The sequence below is a fragment of the Gastrolobium bilobum genome, unplaced genomic scaffold (genome assembly GCF_033153095.1).
Source record: "Gastrolobium bilobum isolate Gb01-03AN ecotype WA unplaced genomic scaffold, APGP_CSIRO_Gbil_v1 utg966, whole genome shotgun sequence".
In the NCBI taxonomy this organism is placed as follows: Eukaryota; Viridiplantae; Streptophyta; class Magnoliopsida; order Fabales; family Fabaceae; genus Gastrolobium; species Gastrolobium bilobum.
This window is the reverse complement of record NW_026899514.1, coordinates 183043-202515: the sequence shown is the minus strand read 5'-3', so window position 1 is coordinate 202515 and position 19473 is coordinate 183043. Positions and strand designations below refer to the sequence as shown.

General features: G+C 36.9%; 1 protein-coding gene across 3 annotated transcripts in view; it reads left to right on the top strand.

Annotated features, from left to right (window-relative positions):
- Positions 1-1066: 1066 nt before the first annotated feature.
- LOC133290820 (DENN domain and WD repeat-containing protein SCD1) overlaps positions 1067-19473 on the top strand; it is a 34608-nt gene continuing 16201 nt past the window's right edge. For all 3 annotated transcript variants that reach the window (XM_061488941.1, XM_061488940.1, XM_061488942.1), the window contains exons 1-15: positions 1067-1478; positions 1602-1695; positions 2986-3187; positions 3493-3634; positions 3727-3827; positions 4819-4882; positions 5375-5488; positions 11624-11844; positions 14152-14206; positions 14301-14384; positions 14972-15167; positions 15264-15393; positions 17939-17984; positions 18075-18119; positions 19286-19361. In XM_061488941.1, coding sequence (XP_061344925.1) covers positions 1305-1478; positions 1602-1695; positions 2986-3187; positions 3493-3634; positions 3727-3827; positions 4819-4882; positions 5375-5488; positions 11624-11844; positions 14152-14206; positions 14301-14384; positions 14972-15167; positions 15264-15393; positions 17939-17984; positions 18075-18119; positions 19286-19361 — 1744 coding nt within the window. In that variant the 5' untranslated portion in view covers positions 1067-1304. The remainder of the gene's footprint in view (positions 1479-1601; positions 1696-2985; positions 3188-3492; positions 3635-3726; positions 3828-4818; positions 4883-5374; positions 5489-11623; positions 11845-14151; positions 14207-14300; positions 14385-14971; positions 15168-15263; positions 15394-17938; positions 17985-18074; positions 18120-19285; positions 19362-19473) is intronic.

Here is a 19473-nt window from a genome sequence, read left to right as displayed (position 1 = left end):
TTAAGCTATGGATAATATCGAAATCAAAAAATTTCAATTTGTACAATTTAATTGGATTTAAATTACTAACTTTTTTTGTTGATATTAACTGGAGTGAAAATTTTGAAACCGACTCTAGCCGCGAACACAATTGGACTTTTCCTCGTCGCGCTTTTGTCCGGAAGTTTGCACATTCTTTCTTAATTTTTATATTAAATTTTAGAGTAAACACTCTTTTTTGTCCTTGTCAATATTTACGAAATCTTTTTTAGTCCCTGACAATAAAAAAGGACCAAATTGGTCCCTAACAGTATGTAAAAAGGGCCACGTTAGTGACGGAGGAGTTGATATAAGGACTAATGTGGCTCTTTTTTATAATTTTAAGGACTAATTTGGTCCTTTTTTATTGTTAGAGACTAAAAAGGATTTCGTAGATATTGTCAGGGACCAAAAAGGGTGTTTACTCTAAATTCTATAAGTTGTTAAAATATTAGTCAATGTCGATCACTATATTAGTTTCTTAAATATTTATTAATAAATATTTTTTTAAAAATAAATATAAAACAGTTATAAGATGTTCTATTCTTTGATTATCCATTTAAATTAAAATGTTTATTCTTTTTTTTTTATGGACTTGATATTTGTCATTTTAAATGATATAAGTTATGTCATTTTAAGAGAGAGATAGACACAAAAAATAAAGGGGAAGATCCACTTACCACCAAAAAAGTTTACAACTCTTACAACCAATTTAATCACCGTTGATTTCCGTCAATTTAACAGTTATAATTTATTGGAAATTAATAAATGTGACACAATAAATATTATTAATTTATAACCATTAGATTGACGAAAATCAACGGCGATTAAATTGGTCGTAAGAGTTGTAAATTTTTTTGGTGATAAATGAATTCGTTCTCACAAATAAAAATCATGAGAAAAAAATTTTATTGTGTGTCTACCTATCTAAGAAACAATTTTCCCCTATCTAAGAAACAATTTTCCCTTTTTCATACTTTTTGAATTTTTTGTATTTCATGTCTTTTCTTCTTTACTCCTCCGGACATCCAATCCCTCGACAGAAAGAAAGACATGCATTTTCAGCGCTCAAGTACCTGAATTGCATTTCGCTACTGAAAGCATAACTAACAAACACAACTCCCTCATTTCACAAATCCAAGTTAAAAAGTGAACAAATTCACAATCAAATTCACCAATCGGAGAGACCGAGTGAGCCAGATCTCGGAGTAACCCCTTCTCTCCTGGTTTCAGAGAGGGGAAAGGGGAGAAGAGAATCACAAATCTTCGATTCGCCATCGACAAAAATGTCACGAATCTTCGAGTACTTCGTGGTGTGCGGGATCGGACCGGAGATTCGAACCGTTGACGGAAACAAAGGCTACCATGGAACTGTTTGTATGTATCTTCCTTCTCTTCTCGACCAGTATCCTCCTCCCAATCACTCTCTCTACCCTCCTCCACCTCCTCAGCTTTCTACAGTAAGTACTTGTGCAACAACAAAGATCTCTTCATATGTTTTCGCCTTTTCTGAACTCGTTTTGTGATTTCGAATAGTTCATATGTGTTATTACGTTGCTGATGTCTGTGATCGTTGCTTTCAGTGTGTTCTTCCGGCTGGTGTTGAGTTCTATTCGTCAGGATATGATTCGAATGTTCCTTCCACGTTTCCGCGGAGCTATCCGATTGTTTTGACGGGTATGTTTGTGAACAAGCATTATCTCCAATTTTCCTTGCTCGCTACTTGTTGTTCTTTTGATTTTGGTGGAAATATCTTAGCAAGTTAGGCACTGTTTGTTGAAGCTTCCTGCTTAGATGGTTAACTAACTTAATTACCTGGTGAACCTCCTGAATGTGGTCATGGTGAACCGTTATTATGTGATTAGAGATTGCGCGTATATTGCACCATTCTTATTATACTCAGGGCTGTGGTATTGTTTGAGATGCTCTCTAGAAGATGTAATAGTCTAGTGGTTAATTAGGTAGATGTCAAAATGTATGCATACAGCTCTCAACATCCATGAAGTGCCTTGTTAATAAACACCTCTCCATTAAACCCCAACTAGTGAGGTTGGGGTGATGGCAATTCTTGTACGCAGCCTCACCCTTGCAAATATGCAAAGAACTTGTTTCTCGAATTTGAACCCATGACCTTTCTGTCACAAAGGAGTAGCTTTTCCACTGCTCTAGACTCGCCCTCTTGAAGTGCCTTGTTAATAATGGAAATTTTATTGGAGATTAGTAGTAAAGTACAGCTAGGAGGAGGATAAGTAAATTTTTGTTGATAGTTTCTCGGTATTACTGCTTCTTTGGGATAAAGTGGTCTTCTTATCCTCTCTTTTGGAGGGGTTTCTTTATTTGATATTGAAAGAGATTGGTGTGCTTTGCTCAGCTGATGTGTATTCCACCAGCCCCCTTTTTCATATTGAAGAGGATACCTTTCTTCTGCTTCTACGTCTTCTTTCTCTTAATGAATACCTTTTCTTATTATAAAAAGAGATATAGCCTCAAAAACAGTAAAAGAAAAGAAAGACAAGGAAAATTAAAGAGTCAAGAATGCAACAAGGCTCCCCCAATCTCTGCATATTGGGAAACTCCCTTCAAGAAGCCATGTGCAAAGCATCAGAGAGAAGCCGTGAACACAGGCTTTAGCAAAGCAAATCCTGGGGCAAGAAGAGGTTCTTAAAAATGTAGGCATTATGCTTTAACGAAGTGAACTGAGAGAAACTGTTCCAAACCCAAAGTTCATCCAGCACCCCCAACCCAAAGTTCATCAAGCTTTAAGTCTGCAAATTATTTTTATTATTTCACATTTACACTTTTTCTTTTCCGTGACGCTCTCACATTCTTAACAAGTTTTTCAATACATTTTTTGAATATTTTTTTGATATTGCAGTAAGTTTGTATGTTTTGGTTGCTTGCATCATTGTTACCTTCTGGTGTTGTTATTATTCTCTGATATCGTATTGACTTAAAAGTTTGATACAGAGGGTGATGGTTCAAAAATCTATGTTAGCTGTATTTCTTTCCGGGATCCAGTTTGTGAGGATATTGCACAAGCCTACCGGATACAGGCAAATTCATATGCTGACAAATGCATCTGTCTAGTTTCACGCTTGCCAAGTTTTCGTGTACTTAGGAGTGCTCTAGAGGAACTATTTGCACTGTGTTTTTCCCCAAATGGAAGTAGGTAAGTGTACTATGGTGGCAAAACCTTCACCTGCTTTCTTAAGGATCCACCTGATGAAATTATGACAATGTTTGTGTATGTTCTATACTTAGATAATAAAGTAATAATAATTTTTACCTTTAAAAAAAAATCAACACATAACTCAGTTTGATCATTTTCTTCCTTTCAAATAAAATGTAACTGTGAGTTTTGTTTTAGTTATACTTCATGAATGGGACTGAAAGCTCTTCCTTAGATTAAACATGAAAATCCATGGTATTGTGTTTCTATTGCTTTTAATGTTCCCAGCTCTACAACAATTTCAGCAAGCCACTATGGGATGTTATAGCACACATGGTGTCCAGTGTGCCTTTGCCAACTCCTGGTAAGGAGCGAGTTCTGTTTGCTATCGACAGTTGTCTTCTTTCTGTAGAGGCTCCACCAAACGATGGGCTTCCCCATGTTGATGTACAGCTTACTTGAACCTTTTTTTGTGGAGCTATATTAGCTGCTTGCTTCTGCTTCATTTGTTAACAACTGTCCTAAATTTTGTGGTGTAGATATCATTTCAGCCTCTGGTGCAGTGCCTGGATGTTGACAACTTAATGAGACTTTTTACTGCAGTGTTGCTTGAGAGGAGGATTTTACTTCGAGCTAACAAGTATCTTTCTTACTTAAGACTATTGAAGTAATTCGCAGTTAAATTTTGGGTCAACAAAGACCTCTCAAGTGGCAATGATCTGGTTTCTTGACTTCTGTCTACACTACCATAAAACTTCATGTTGATCACAGCTGACTTTTTGAAGCTAATAGTAAAATTTACCTTATATATTTTTTAAGTTTTACCTGTGTTTGCTCTATGCTTTATACTGATAATACAGTTGCATTTGGAATTCATTTGGATTCCCCAGGATATCAATCCTATGATATTTTGACAAAGTGATGAGATATGATAGTTGCATTTGATGGAACAGTGTCAGAAAGGCTATATTGATACATGGTGGTGTTTACACCTTGATCTGCCTGACCCCTCCAAAATGATCTTATCCATTTTTTATTAAATATGTTATTTTTCCCTAAAGGGAGTTGGAGTTTTTTAACTAATTTAATTATTAGCTGTTGTGTTGTGACCAACATAGCTGATAGTGTCAAAATATGGGAATATTGTACATGGGAATTTGTGCCCCCATGAATATTTAGTAGTCTTGTCCTTAGTCTTTATATATATATATTTATTTGGCTTTTATCTAACTTATTGAAGCTTAAGAATGTTGGCCTGCTATGAAGAAAAAGTTATGAAGGAAGGATTTTTCTATATCTTCTCATTTGATTTGCATACACTACAGTTATTTTTATTAATAAACCACTTATCTCGTAGTTACATAATGCAAAAGTGAAATTGAACTAGGGCTTCATCCTGATACATTATGATTTGGAGTACATACTATATCAATATTTCTTACACTATTAATTTTAGGGGGAATTAGTGTTAAGGACCAACTACCGGGGTGAGTCATGCTATGCAGTATATCGTATGGGTTGATCATAATTCTCCCTCAATTTTATGTTAGTTGTTTGGTAATCTGTCATTTAGACTGTATATTCAACTCAGTTTGTAAAATCATTGTTTAGTCTATACTCTCTTTTGGCAGATATTCACTTCTAACTCTTGTATCGGAGGCCATTTGTCACTTAATCTACCCATTTCGATGGCAGGTGAGGTTTGGAAATGTTTTGTAGACTTGACATGATTGTTTCCTTTATTTTGTCATTTGTGTACTCGAATCGTTTTTTTTTTTAAAATAAATTATTGCAGCATCGCTTTAAATGTTATGGTTGATTTGCTGTGGCCTTATTTCTAAAAAATTCTGTGCATACAGGGGTGGACCTACATTTGGTGCAAGTGGGGTGATAACACCCTCAAACAATTTTCGTAATCAGCATATGTAGTTGTTTAAGCAAGCTCGCTCAAATGTATAAAAATATGCCCCATGCCCCCCACCCCCAAAAAGAAGAAGAAGATTTTGCAGTATTTATGTGTAAATGTATATTTAGCACTCCCACTTGAAATTTTCTGGTTCTGCCCCTGTTTGCATATCACATTTGATAATAACTTGTAATGTTAATTCCTAAAATGCTAATGGCTTTTGTTGACTCGCTTCTAATCTCTTTTTCTTGTTTTTTCTTTTTTGTTTTGTTTTCCTCAAGCATGTGTACATTCCGTTGCTGTTTTTCAGTGGAGTAGATTATATTGATGCTCCCACACCATATATGATGGGGCTCTATTCGGGTGTTGATACCTCTGCTCTGGCAATGGATGGTGTTAGTCATTACTTCTCTTGTTCCTCACCACCACTTATTTTTGAGGAAGTCTGCCCATGCATTTCATTTAGTTGTTAACTTCTAATTAGCTCTAATATTTTTCATTATTCTTTTGGTCGAAGGTATACTGTTATAGCTAAAGATTCGCTATTTGTAATGGAAAAAAGGTGATTATTAGGAACAGTTAATAAGTAACTGTTATATGCATTCCTGTTTTGAGAAGATGACTTTATGGTTTTAGATTGCTGATTCCTGTTCTTCAGTTTGTTACTACTTTGTATTTTATTCTCTAAAGTTTCATTTATTTGAACAGGATAGAGTCAGGGATTAGTGCCATTCTATATGCTGTATCCTGTATGTCCATGATGAGGCCTGGCTTTAGAATAAACAATTATCTAATATCTATTGGTGATTTTAAACAGCTGTGACAGTGACAATTTGTTTTTATTGAAATATAATTTTTTTTTCTTAATTGATACAAATGATTTACAATGATAGGGAGGTTTATACAAGAGAGAATGAGAAAAAATAGATAAGGATGACTTAGCAATGAGTCATTAGTCCTAACCACTAATTAATAGAAAATAAAAAACATAAATATTTTAATCCTAATTTCCTACACTCTCCCTCAAGTTGGGAGGTAAATGTTGATCATTCCCAATTTGCCAATCAAGTCTTCAAAGGATGGACGGTATAGGCCTTTAGTGAGGATATCTGTAGTCTGCTCTTTGGTAGGAACATAAATCATACGCATACTTCCATCATCTAATTTTTCTTTGATGAAGTGGCAATCAACTTCCACGTGCTTTGTTCGATCATGGTGTACATGATTTTGAGCTATGCTGACAGCTGTCTTGTTGTCACAATATAGTTTTACTGGTAGGGAATATGAGATCTTCAACTCTTCAAGAAGCCTTCTCAACCAGATTCCTTCACAAGCTCCGTGAGGTAAAGCTCGAAAGTTTGCTTCAGCACTACTTCTTGCAACCATTGTTTGCTTTTTGCTTCTCCAAGTAACAAGATTTTCCCATACATTGGTGCAATAGCCCGAGGTAGATCTCCTGTACACTGATGAACCGGCCCAATCTGCATCAGTGTAGATTTCAATTGTCCTATTATACCCCTTTTTAAAGAATAATCCTCTGCCTAAAGTGTTCTTGAGGTATCTAAGCATCCTATAGACTGCACTTAGATGTTTCTCCTTGGGTGAGTGCATGAATTGACTAATCCTACTCACCGCAAAGACAGTTTCAGGTCGCGTATGGGATAAGTAAATTACTTTGCGAACCAATCTCTGATATTTCTCTTTATCCACCTCGTTCCCATCTTTAATACCTAACTTGGTATTAGGTTCCACATGTGTCTCGACAGGCTTACACCCTAAAATTCCTGTTTCCAGCAAAAGATCTAGGACATATTTTTTTTTTGTGAGAGTGATGCCCGCTTTGCTCCAAGCAACTTCCATACCGAGGAAATATTTGAGAGTTCCAAGGTCCTTCAATTCGAACTGAGCTGCTAGATACTTCTTCAAGGAGGTCAATTCCTCACTATTATCACCTGTAAGAACTATATCATCCACTTACACAATAAGAATAGCAATTTTACCATCCTTACAATGTTTGTGGAAGACAGTATGATCAGTCTGTGCTTGAATGAAGCCTCTTCCTTTGACAACTTGTGTGAATTTGTCAACCCATTCTTTAGGAGAGTGTCTCAACCCATATAGAGACTTTTTTTAGTTTACACATTGTTATCTCCCCTTTTAAAGCCAGGTGGAGGATCCATATAGACCTCTTCATGTAAATTACCATTTAGGAATGCATTTTTCACATCTAATTGTTGCAGAGGCCAATCTAGGTTAGCAACAAGTGATAAGAGAACTCAGATGATATTGACCTTAGCAACTGGAGCAAAAGTCTCATCATAATCTATCTCATGAGTCTGAGTGAACCACTTCGCAACCAATCTTGCCTTGTATCTGTTGATGGTATTATCTGTATTGAATTTTATTTTAAACACCCGTTTACATCCTACTGCCTGTTTTCCCTTTGGTAGGGTCATTATCTCCCAAGTTCCATTTCTTTCTAAAGCATTCATTTCTTAGCATCCCTCCATTTTGGATCATTGAGAGCCTCATGTATATTTCTCGGTATCTTTGTACTGTCCAACATAGTATTGAAAGCACGGAACCCCAGAACAACTTTTCATATGAAATATGTTAGAAATAGGATGAGTATTACACGATCGAGTACCTTTTTTGAGAGCAATGGGCAAGTGTAGATCATTTTCGTCATGGCACTCAAGTGTCGGGGTGTTGGAACTAGAACTTGGTTTAGAATCCTGGCAGTGTAGAGGCTCTGGGTTATTCACACTTTGAGGAGGCTCCTGATGGTGAGGATTCTGTAGCTCCCCTTGTTTACAATAGTATAGGTAATACTATGGCATCAGTAGGTTCCAATGATTGATCTTTATATGCTGCTATAGACTCCCCCTGAAGAGTAGTTAGGGGAAAGAAATGGTGAGTCTCAGAAAGGTGACATCCATAGACAAAGACCTTACGAAGAGGGGATGAATAACATTTATAGCCACGTTTAGTAAGAGAATAACCAATGAAGACAACCGGAGAGACTTAGGATCAAGTTTGGACCATTGGTGAGAGGGAATATGGACAAATACGACACAACCAAACAACTTGAGAGGTAGGGAGATGTCTCGGAAGGAAGGGAAGGTGCAAAAAAGGCTAGAAAAAGGAGATTGAAAGTTGAGAGTGTGAGATGACATTTGATTGATAAGGTAGAGGCAGTGAGAACAGCTTCCTCCCAAAGGTATTTAAGAACATTCAGAGTGAACATAAGAGCCCAAGCAACTTCAAGGAGATGTCGGTTTTTCTTTCTGCGACTCCGTTTTTGTTGGGGTGTGTCAGGACATGAGCTTTGATGAAGGATGCCATGTGGGGAAAGATATTCTCCAAGAATAGAGTTAAAATACTCTTTGTCATTATCTGTACGAAGAATTTGTATAGCAACTTGGAATTGAGTTTGAACCATGGCATGGAATTTTTTTAAAATGGATGTAGGATCTGACTTGTCCTTTAGAAGGTGTACCCAACAAACTCGGGAGTGGTCATCAATGAAGATAATGAACCATCGAGCACCTGAAATATTCTTTACACGAGCTGGATCCTATATGTCACTATGAATTGAATAAAATGGGGGGAAGAATCACGGTGAGCTTTAGAAAGATAATGAACACGAGTATGCTTGGCAAGTTGACAAATATCACAAGAAAACGAATTAAGATTTTTATTAATAAATAAGTTTGGTAACAACTTCTGAAGATAGGTAAAATTGGGATTGGCTAGCCTACGGTACCACAACATAACATCATTACATGAATCAAAAGGAAAGAGTCTTTTTCCACAAAAACAACTTCATGAGTCACATCCTCCTCAAAGTAGTAAGTCCATCATCTTTTCTAGCACTGCCAATCATCCTCTCTTAGTCATGTTCCTGAAAAACACGACCATGTGGAAAGAATTTAGCAAAACAATGCAACTCAGAAGTTAGCTTGCTAATGGAAATGAGATTGCAAGCCAGAGAAGGAACATGAAGAACTGATGTGAAATTAATTTGCTCAGAAAGTTTAACGGTTCCGTGTCCTGCAATCTGGGAGAAACTGCTATCGGCGTTCTTGACCCGAGAAGATTCAGAGTATGGAGTGTAAGAACAAAACAAGGTCAGATTACCTGCCATATGGTCAGAGGCTCCAGAATCAAGGATCCAACGATTTTGACTATCAACATGGAAAGTTGTACCTTGTTGGGCCACATTACTAGTGGCCTTAGGAGGTTGAGTCAGAAGTCTCTAAAGTTGTTCAAATTGAGTCTTACTGAGAAACACACCATCAGAGTCAGAGGATGCACCTCATCAACCTTGTCATCAGTTGAGAACTTCATGACCTTTATTTTGCCTTTTTGGCTTCCAATTTGCAGGTTTCCCAACATTTCTGATGGGTATGACCAATTTTATTGCAGTGGGTGTACCATGGACGACTATCCCGTTTTGATTCTCCAGAGGAACGGTCAACGGTACGTTTGGCGGCCAATGCAGACATATCATCAAACTTATCAATTGATTCCTTTTCTCCCAGCATAACTCTCCGTCTACTAGCTTCTCTCCGAACCTTAGCAAAGGCATCAGCAAGTGAGGGTAACGGTCGCTGTCCCAATATTCGTTCACAAACCTCATCAAGATCTCGGTTGAGGCCAGCAAGAAAGTCATGAAGCTGTTCCTTCTCCAAGTGTTTTTTAAACTGGGTATTAGCTTCTAATCCTTTGAGGTCGGATGCATAATGAAGATCCAGTTCCTGCCATAAATTTGTTAGTGCAGTAAAATATTCAGTAATGGACATACCCCCTTGACGCAAGTCTTTTAACTTAATTTTAAGTTCAAAGACTTGAGAGGTATTTTCCAGATTGGAATAATTTTGTTGAACAACATCCCAAATCTCCTTGGCGGTATCGAGGAACAAATAGGTTCAGATGATTTGTGGTTCCATGGAATTGGTCAGCCATGCCATTACCAAGGAGTTATTAATCTCCCAATTTTTATAATCAGAAGTATCCTCAGCAGGTTTTTAAAATTTTTCCGTCGGGATAACCCATCTTACTCTTTGCCCGGATGACCAACTTAACAGATTGAAACCATTGCAGGAAATTCTTACCGTTCAACCGATGACTATTAATCTGCATGGCTAAGTTGTCTCCAGAGGACTGAGAATTTGGGGCAGATGAGGAAGCGGAAGAACGATCTGAGGAAGCCATGAATAAAGAGAGAAGGTTTGACCGTGGTCCCGAAAATCAAGTTGCTCCGTTTTTAGATCTGACCACTGAAATAGGTAGAGGAGGAGCTGACGAGATGATCTAGGCAGGTTGCGGTGAAAAATGCTTCCGGGAAAGTGGTGCATGGGCTACACACGTCGGAGAATGGCCGCGCGTGAGAAGTCTGACGGCGATGGGTCCGATGGCGTTCAACTGGTCAGAGCCTTCTGAGTTGAATGGTCAGTCCACCTTCTCGATTGGAGGTCTATAGGTATGGTTTCTGGGTTTGGGTAGAGGTTGGTTTGTGTTTGGACTGGTTTCAGCCTTGAGGATGGCTGATCCAGGATAGGAACGAACCCGCTCTTGATACCATATTGAAATGTAAATTTTTTTTTTTTTTTTTTTGAATTGATACAAATGATTTACACTGATAGGGAGATTTATACAGGAGAGAAAAATAGATAAGGAGGACTCAACAATGAGTCATTAGTATTTAGTCCTATCCACTAATTAATAGGAAAAAAAAGGGAAAAATTTTAATCCTAATTTCCTATAATTTTACTCCATATATGGAAAAACTTAAGAAACTAAACTAAATGATTAGCAATTAGATATGATAATAAGTGACTTAAATGTCAATTCATTTGTCATATTTTCAAATTTGAGAGTTTCTTTCTCTATCTCAGCATAGTTAGATAAAACAATTATCATGTACATGAGAACTGAAGCTTCCAAGAGCAATAGGACAATAGTAGCAAGTAATAATACTAAAGGGGAAGAATGTGGTGGTGTAGAATGTGTATAGAATGATTATGACTATGCTCATTGTAAATCCAGGGTTGAGTCAGTTTATGAGCAATCCTGCTTGTAGGTGGACAAGTTCTCAGTTCAAGGCCATCATGGGATTGGCTGGAGAGAAACTGAGAAGGTGGGAGATGGAGGGGTCAAATGATAGATGTATGGAAATTACATTTTTTCCCAAAATATCTTTAAAATTTTCTGTCTTCTGTTTTTGTACCTTTACATTTTAAACTACCAAGAACACTGTAGAAGTATCATATCCTTGGTCTTGCTTGTAACCCTGTCCCTTGCTTGGCATCTATCATTTAGGTTTCACTATCTTCATATAATTGGTGAGTTATGTTTTCTCTATCTCTAACCGGTTTTCAATGTGAAGTGTTAGGGTAATTTTTTTATTTTATTTTTATAATAATGTTTGGTTTTGTTCATTTAGAGATTAGCATGCGTGGGAGGAAATTCTATTTGTTTCTAATCTTTTTGCTTTGATAAAAATATTGATGTTTAACCTCTTGTAGGTAGTTGTTGTGGACCTTGACTATAATCGTATCAGTACATCAGAGGAAATTCCACCTATTCCTGAGCCAGAATTCAGCTTTTTACGTGGTGAGATAATGAAGTTATTATATCCCAATGTAATTGGAATTGATGAGGTGAAGGCTGGAATAAGCAGTGTATCTGAGCATTATCCTAAATCTGGGGCTAAGCAATGGGGAGAGGATCATGATCTTCAGCTAAGGTGATGTTTGAATGCTAGTTTTATTCACTTCTTTCCATTTGTTACAGATTTAAAAATCTTTGAAAATTTACTGTCTCTTTGGCTTATCATATGAAACTCAGCAAGTTGCAAGATTGATAAACTCCTCCTGAAGCTTTTCCTTGGTGTAGTTCTCTGGAAAAAATTATGATATGCTTTATTTTTTTCATTCTAGAAGATTCTCAGTAATTCTATTGCAGCAGAGGATTCTGATGTATACCTGGTTGGAGTTTCTGCTGTTATTGTTTAAATTTAATGTAGTTGGTAATACTCGTATGTTTGTAAAAAAAAAGAATCGTCTTATTAAAGTCTGTAAATTGTAGATGTCTGGGACTGGCTCTCCTAAATTCATAAGCTATTAGGTAGAGGCCTAGGAATGGTTTGTTATTTGTGATACTCCCTTTTACACAATGGCCCCCTTTGGGCCCAAAGCTTGGAGATAATGTTAACCTTGTGCTGAAATTTAAATTAATTATGAGGAATTCATGTGGCAAGGATTGAAGTCCAGTCCACTTTATTTCATAGGATTTGACACCAAATAGGACCAAATTGCTTGTTGCAATCACTGCTTTTTGAGATCTGGGTTGATGGCATCCTTAGAAGCCTATGTAGCTTTAAGAGTACTCCCTGGCCAATTTCTTGTTTACTAAGATGAAGAGTCCTTATTTCAGTTATTTGTCCCAAATCAAATACAATTTTAATTGAACTAGATGTGTGAATTGACATACTAAATTTTGTTAATTGTGTGTTATATTCCTAAATGTAATTTGAAATTGTCCAACACAGCTTAACTTGAAACACTGTTCTACCCAGAATAATTAGAACTTTGCTCATTGTAGATCCGATTTATATTATTACTGGGTTCTAGTTCTGCAGTCTAATTTTTGTTTATTGTTTTAGTTAAATTTTCTTCAAAGTGGCTGAGTCTTCATTATAAAATTGTTGTATTATGTCTTATGGAATTAACCTCTGTCATCTTCATGAGACAAAAGATGGCTAAGAACTAGAGTTCAATTGTGAGATGGTTCCATGTACATATGAGGTGGACTTGGTTTGCACCATTGTTTTGCTTTTCTTATCAAGTTTGTTGTTTATCAAAGCGAATTAAGGAGAAGTTGGTGCATGGCTTGAATTTTTTATTTTAAACTTTTAGGTAATATGTGACTGAAACAAGGAAATTAGGTATTCAAAGATGAAAGTTGTCTCTTTTATACTGTAATTATAAGCTCTACCAATGAGACTTTCCTGGCACTTAAGTGGTAAAACTTTGATGACCACCAAGTCATGGACAGTTTATTTCATGCTTTTATTTGTGCTTTCTATTAGAGACTGATGAGACCTTGAGATGCACCACTCTAAAAGCTAGCTTAAAGGGTGGGAGTGCTCAAAGCCTTATAAACCCCACATTAGTTGCCCATACAACCAATGTGGGACTCCATGTCCCATACCTTGCAAATGGTATCAGAGCATCCATCACGTGGAGTTGTGCGTGGGGGCACGCACTTGGGAAGCGTGGTGGAATGTTGGGGTGGTGCATCTCAAGGTCTCATCAAATGGTATCAGAGCATCCATCACGTGGAGTTGTGCGTGGGGGCACGCACTAGGGAAACGTGGTGGAATGTTGGGGTTCCATTTGCAAGGTATGGGACTTGGAGTCCCACATTGGTTGCCTATACAATTAATGTGGGGTTTATAAGGCTTTGGACACTCCCTCCCTTTGAGCTAGCTTTTAGGGTGGTGCATCTCAAGGTCTCATCAAATGGTATCAGAGCATCCATCACGTGGAGTTGTGCGTGGGGGCACGCACTAGGGAAGCGTGGTGAAATGTTGGGGTTCCATTTGCAAGGTATGAGACTTGGAGTCCCACATTGGTTGTATGGGCAACTAATGTGGGGTTTATAAGGCCTTGGGCACTCTCACCCTTTGAGCTAACTTTTGGGGTGATGCATCTCAAGGTCTCATCAATGGGAGTGCCCAAGGCCTTATAAACCCCACATTAGTTTCCTATACAACCAATGTGGGACTCCAAGTCCCATACCTTGCAAATGGAACCCCAACATTCCACCACGCTTCCCTAGTGCGTGCCCCCACGCACAACTCCACGTGATGGATGCTCTGTTACCATTAGAGACTCTCTGACTAATCTTCTGATTGAATTCATCCTCAATGTTTATGAAATGGACCATCAAATTTTCCATGTGCATTTCCATTCAAATGTAACTAACCAGACTTGCTGACAGCACAATAGTGTCTAGTCTGATGTTCTTATTGTCATTGTGTCTTGTGTAGGATGATATTCCTAAAGTTCTTTGCAACACTTTTAAGTGGCTATCGCAATTTCCTAGTATGAATTTTCTATTTCTTGTTTCAAAGATTTGGTTTTCAATCTTCCATAGCTCAACTTTATGACCTTTGAAGTTTTCTTTTTTTGGCAATAGGAAAATAGTGATACTCATGTCTTCAACACTCAGGCATTTTTGAAGAAGCGGTCTCGATCTACTAGCCAACCACCAGAGCCCATGGTACTTTTAGCTCATAACATGGATTATGTTCTCTTATGAGGAGTGATGGCAAATTCCAATGGCTTAAATGATCCCAATCATGATTAAATTTCTTTGGTGATTGTAAAGAACCAATGTAACCGAAAAACTTAAGCTGTTAGGTGAAGTCACATTAATGATTTTATATTATATTTCTTTAATAAGCTCCTTCATACAAGAGCCCATTGGGTTTAAATGATAGATAAATGCACAAGCCCATCTACCTATACTAAGAAATTCCATAATATTTAATTATTTATTAATAGAATGGAGGTGGCATGAATCGAACTCATGACTAGACTACTTGATCATAGAGGTTCTGATACCATGTAAAGATCAAATTTAACCGAAGAGTTTAAGCTATTAGGTGAAGCCACATTAATGATTTTATATTATATTTCTCTAATACTGGTTATCATGGTTTAGATTCTGTCTCAGATGTAATGATGAAGATTCCATGTTTTAATCAGATTCTCTTTTCTCCATTGACAAGTGAAATGCTAATTGTATTCTTCATATCATTGTAGAATTTTCTGACTTAATACTAATTCCAGATTTGATTTTTACAGATAGCTCAGTTCCTTGACTCTCATGGTTTCTTGGATTATTTGGAGAGAGGGGTAGGTTCTGATGAAAACAACAATAATCTGCTTGATAAGCTACAAGATTCAATTGGAAGAGGTCAAAACCCTATGTCGATTCTTCCTTCATCCTTGGAAGAGCCTGAGATTTTAACAGTATCAGATTCTGATGTTGGAATATCAGGTGAAACGAAGGACTTCTAGCCAAAATTTCTAGCTAAATCAATTTGTTGCGAATATAAAATAAATTGGATATAGTTATTACTTCTCATTTCTTCAGGATCTGGTGGCAAATACACTTATGATAGATTTCCCTCAAACATCAGAACAGAAGAGCAAGAAGAAAAGAGGAAGCAGATTCTTGCAGCAGTTAGTAATGCCTTTGAGTACTCAGGAAGGCATCCTCCAAGGTAATGCAAGCAATGCCCGAAAGGGTTTAGGATTTTTTTCTTTTCTTTTTGTTGGTATTGATGCTTGGAAAATTATCCTGCATGTTTTTTCAGTTATTTCGAAACAATTCTTTTTTAAAAGGGAATCTCTCCCAGTGTGTCTCATGTTTGCATGTACATGAGGATAATATGACCAATTTCTGTTTATAAGAGGAGATAAGTCTTAAAAGCTTTTAAGTAAAGTTATACAGTCAAGTCTTGGCATCCATTACCTAGTTTTCCATGAAGCTAAGGAGGCCTTTGAATTTATTTGTCTGGCTTGTATCATTTTTTATGGGTGTCAGCCAATGCCAAACAAAGAAGCAATTTTGACTTACGTAAATAGTTACAACATGTTGTGCCACATGTTTTGCTTCTTTTTTATCATTATTGTTTGATAAAAGAAATATTCAACATTAACAACACCTTTATCCCAAACTAATTGGGGTTGGTGGTAGATGAACCAAAATGAAAAATAGGAAGGCATTGAAAAAAGATAAATATGAAAAAAGATAAAAAAATAAAAATAAGAATAAAAAAATAAAATAAAAAAATAAAATAAAAAAATAATAATAATAATACATATATAAATATAAAAGTAAAAATATAAGGGGAGTAAAAATAAAAATAAAAATAAAAATAAATAAATAAAAAATAAAAATAAATAAATAAGTAAGAGAAAAAAGGATGGGGAAGGGGAAAAGAGATAAGGGGGTGTTTGGTAGATGGTTTTTAAAGGAATAGATGGGTAAGTAAGGGAGGGGATCTGTGAATGACTTGTTTGGTAGAGGAGTTTCACAAATAAAGCAAGGCAATGGCTTTCCCCATGAATCACTAAAATCAGTGTAAAATTGGCTCCAAATCACTGTTTTAGAACACCACCTTGGAGGTGGTATCCCAAGAAAACTGGGGAAGTGATCTTTTAAGCGCCAAAATTGTTACGCAATTGCCCCTTCCAGTTATCTCTCTCCTCTAATACCCATGCTCTGTTCATGCTAGCTGGAACCAGACAGATGGAACGAGAAAGATCCATGGGTTCATTGGGGCATTCTGTCAAACATTTGACGAGCAAGCTCTATGCATCCACAACAAGAATACATGTCTATCAACATGTTGGAAACTCTCATTGTCATAGCAGCACTATTAAGAAGAGGGAAGAAATTTACCGGCTGAGGCTGCTGCAAAATTTATCACTCAGTTGCAGATGCAGTGCATATACATAAAAACTTATAAATGGTTTTGTTTTTTTTCAATATCTCTGAAAGGCTGCATCTTGATTGGGAGAGGTGGTGATGGACGATTGGGTTGAACGTACCTTAAGGATCTGCTACCTTATCCTCTCTCAAACTAATATATTGTAACAAAGTGAAGCTCATTCGGCTATATGAGAGAAAAAGAAAAGCTGTGCTGCTTTAGGCTTTAGGTGAGCTCTTGTCATCACAAGTCGATGTACCCACAAGCCATGACCGAGTGCACCCAAGTTGGCACACGCAGCAAGAACAACAATAACAGTTACATAATCAGGGGCCACACCAACCAGCTGCATTTCTATTTCAATAGTCAAGGGTATTTTCGAAATTTTATCATATTTCCCCATTAATCTTTTACTTTCAACCAAACATAGTCTCAGTAAATTTTATACAATTTTCCTGGTAATATTTTGGTCTACCAAACAACATTTTTAAAATTTCCCCACTTATAACCATTTCCCCACTAATTATATTTACCTGGTTAAAAAAAATTTCTCCTCTACCAAACACCCCCTAAAGGAAAAGAAGAATAGGGGGGGGATGAAGAAGAAAATGACTAAAAAGGGATCGTTTGGAATATAGGAATAGCAACGGGTCTAAGCCTTCCACCATACTTATAACTTTTCTCTATTCCGTCTTAAGGCACACCATCCGCCAATTGATAAAAATATTATTAGAGGAAAAAAAGAACGAAGTACAAGAGAGGAGGATGCATTAAGCTAAACCTTGCAAAAGTCATAACAAACTAGAAAAGCTCATCAACTAAGCAAAGCTTGGGTTTCTCTTTGGGTGTCCAACAGTGAAACCTCTCTATACTAACCTTTACAATTATCATAGTTGGGCACCATGAGGGGCTAAGAAGACCATTTTGTCCTACTAAAGAGGTGACACAAAAAGTTATCCTCGAACAATCTGGCATCCCTCCCAACCATAAGCACTAAATATCTGCATATGTTCCACAAAGTGGCCTATGTTTAAAAAATTGAAAAGCTAGTAGTCAATAAATATTCAGAAGCATATTAGAAATTTTATGCACCAATGGAGCCCGGAGAGTAGCAAGAATGTTTTTGATGATTAAGCTGAAACTTTCAGGTTTTGAGCATCAACTGTTGGTATAGAGTGTTCAGGATGGAATTTGTTCTTGTTGTGACCAACACATTCTGCTTTATTATGTGTATTGAATAAACTGATTGTCATGCTTGTACATTTTATGTTTCTTTTTCTTATTCCTCTGCTTGTTTCTATCTATCTTACCGTTGATCTCTCTGTTTGAGCAGTAAGGATCCTTTAGCAGCAGATACTCTCAGTCCACTTGAGAGAGCTGTAAGTTAACATCACCAGGATATTAGTACTGCTTGTGTGTCAATGTAGTATAGATGCAAATGGTCCCTAACGCTAATTTTTTGGTTTCAGGCTGAAAGGGACCTCATGGTGCTGGATATAAAGGTTAAGCTGCAGGTAGCTTATTTTCCCTTTCTTATGTATTCCCCTGTGTGTATGCATGCGTGCACCTGTTTGCATGAACTTATTTTTTCCCTTGTAGTTATACAAGAATCATTTTTAATGTAAATCTGGAAATTTAAAAATGCTAATTTGTCGTATAGTAGACATGCAGAAGTTAACTTATCACTGCTTCTAGTTTTTAATATTTTCTTCAGTTTGATCGGAGATCCGCAGAGATCTTGGTTGTCTAAACAAAGTTAGCTTATTCCTCTTGACGAGTGCACTTCCTTCCATCCTTTTGGGATTTGAACTTCGGACCTCCTAGTTGGATGTCCATGTTCTGCCACCGCTGGAAATGATGGGTTAAATTCTTTACCGTAGTTTGTATTGTGGCTTCTCCTTCAGTAGAAAATGTTGTGGCTGTGTTGTATCTTGTGCAGATATGTATTTTATGGATTTATGCAGTGGAAAATGAATTTCAATTCATGAATTGTATTTTCCATATGTTCCTTACATGAGTCATGTTGACCTTGAGAATATGTTGCTTAGTACGAAATCTCAAGTTGATATAACGGGGCTTTCCCCCTTAATGTCAAAGAGTTTGCTTGGTAGGACTGAAAATAGTATGGTAGAAGTTCCATATTTTTCATAGATTATGCAGGCTTGTGAGCTTTTACAAAGAGGTTGGAGGGTCTGTTATGTGTATTTCTTAGAGAGGCAACTGTGGTTAATTGGTTAGCTTCGTCTTCTGACAGGTTTTCATGAATTTTCCTGTCCCCAAGCTGGTAATGATTTTGGCCCTTCGGTTACCCAAAACATATAGGAGAGCTGAAAATTAATGTATCTAGACCTATATTATGTTCACATACATTGCCATTTCCACCTGCCCATTTTTCACTCCTACAATGCAAGTCAGAAACTTTCACTTTTTTGTAGTTAATCCCACGTCATACAAAAGCCTCAACCCTAAAGCTCCTCTTACAACATCCAGTGTAACAAAAAAATAAAAACCATTGAGCAGTGGTTTAGATTCTGATGTTTACATGCTTGATGTGTTATGATTCATTTAACCAGTTTTACTTTCTTTATAAAGGCCTCTTATTTACGTTGATGTTGGAAGTTAGCTTCTTTTCATTTCATCTGTTTTTCTATTTTTACATTATGTTTTTCTCGTCACACAGGGTTTATGGCTGCGGCTTCTTAAACTGGGAGCAACAGATGATCCTCTCTCATCCTTTGAATATGGAACAATACTTGGTATTGATTTTTTGCAGATCTCAACTTTCTTGCTAATACTTTGTTTGAGATATATAAAAACCATTAATGTAGTCTTACCCAACAGTTTAAGTTTTTGGGTTGAATTGGTTCT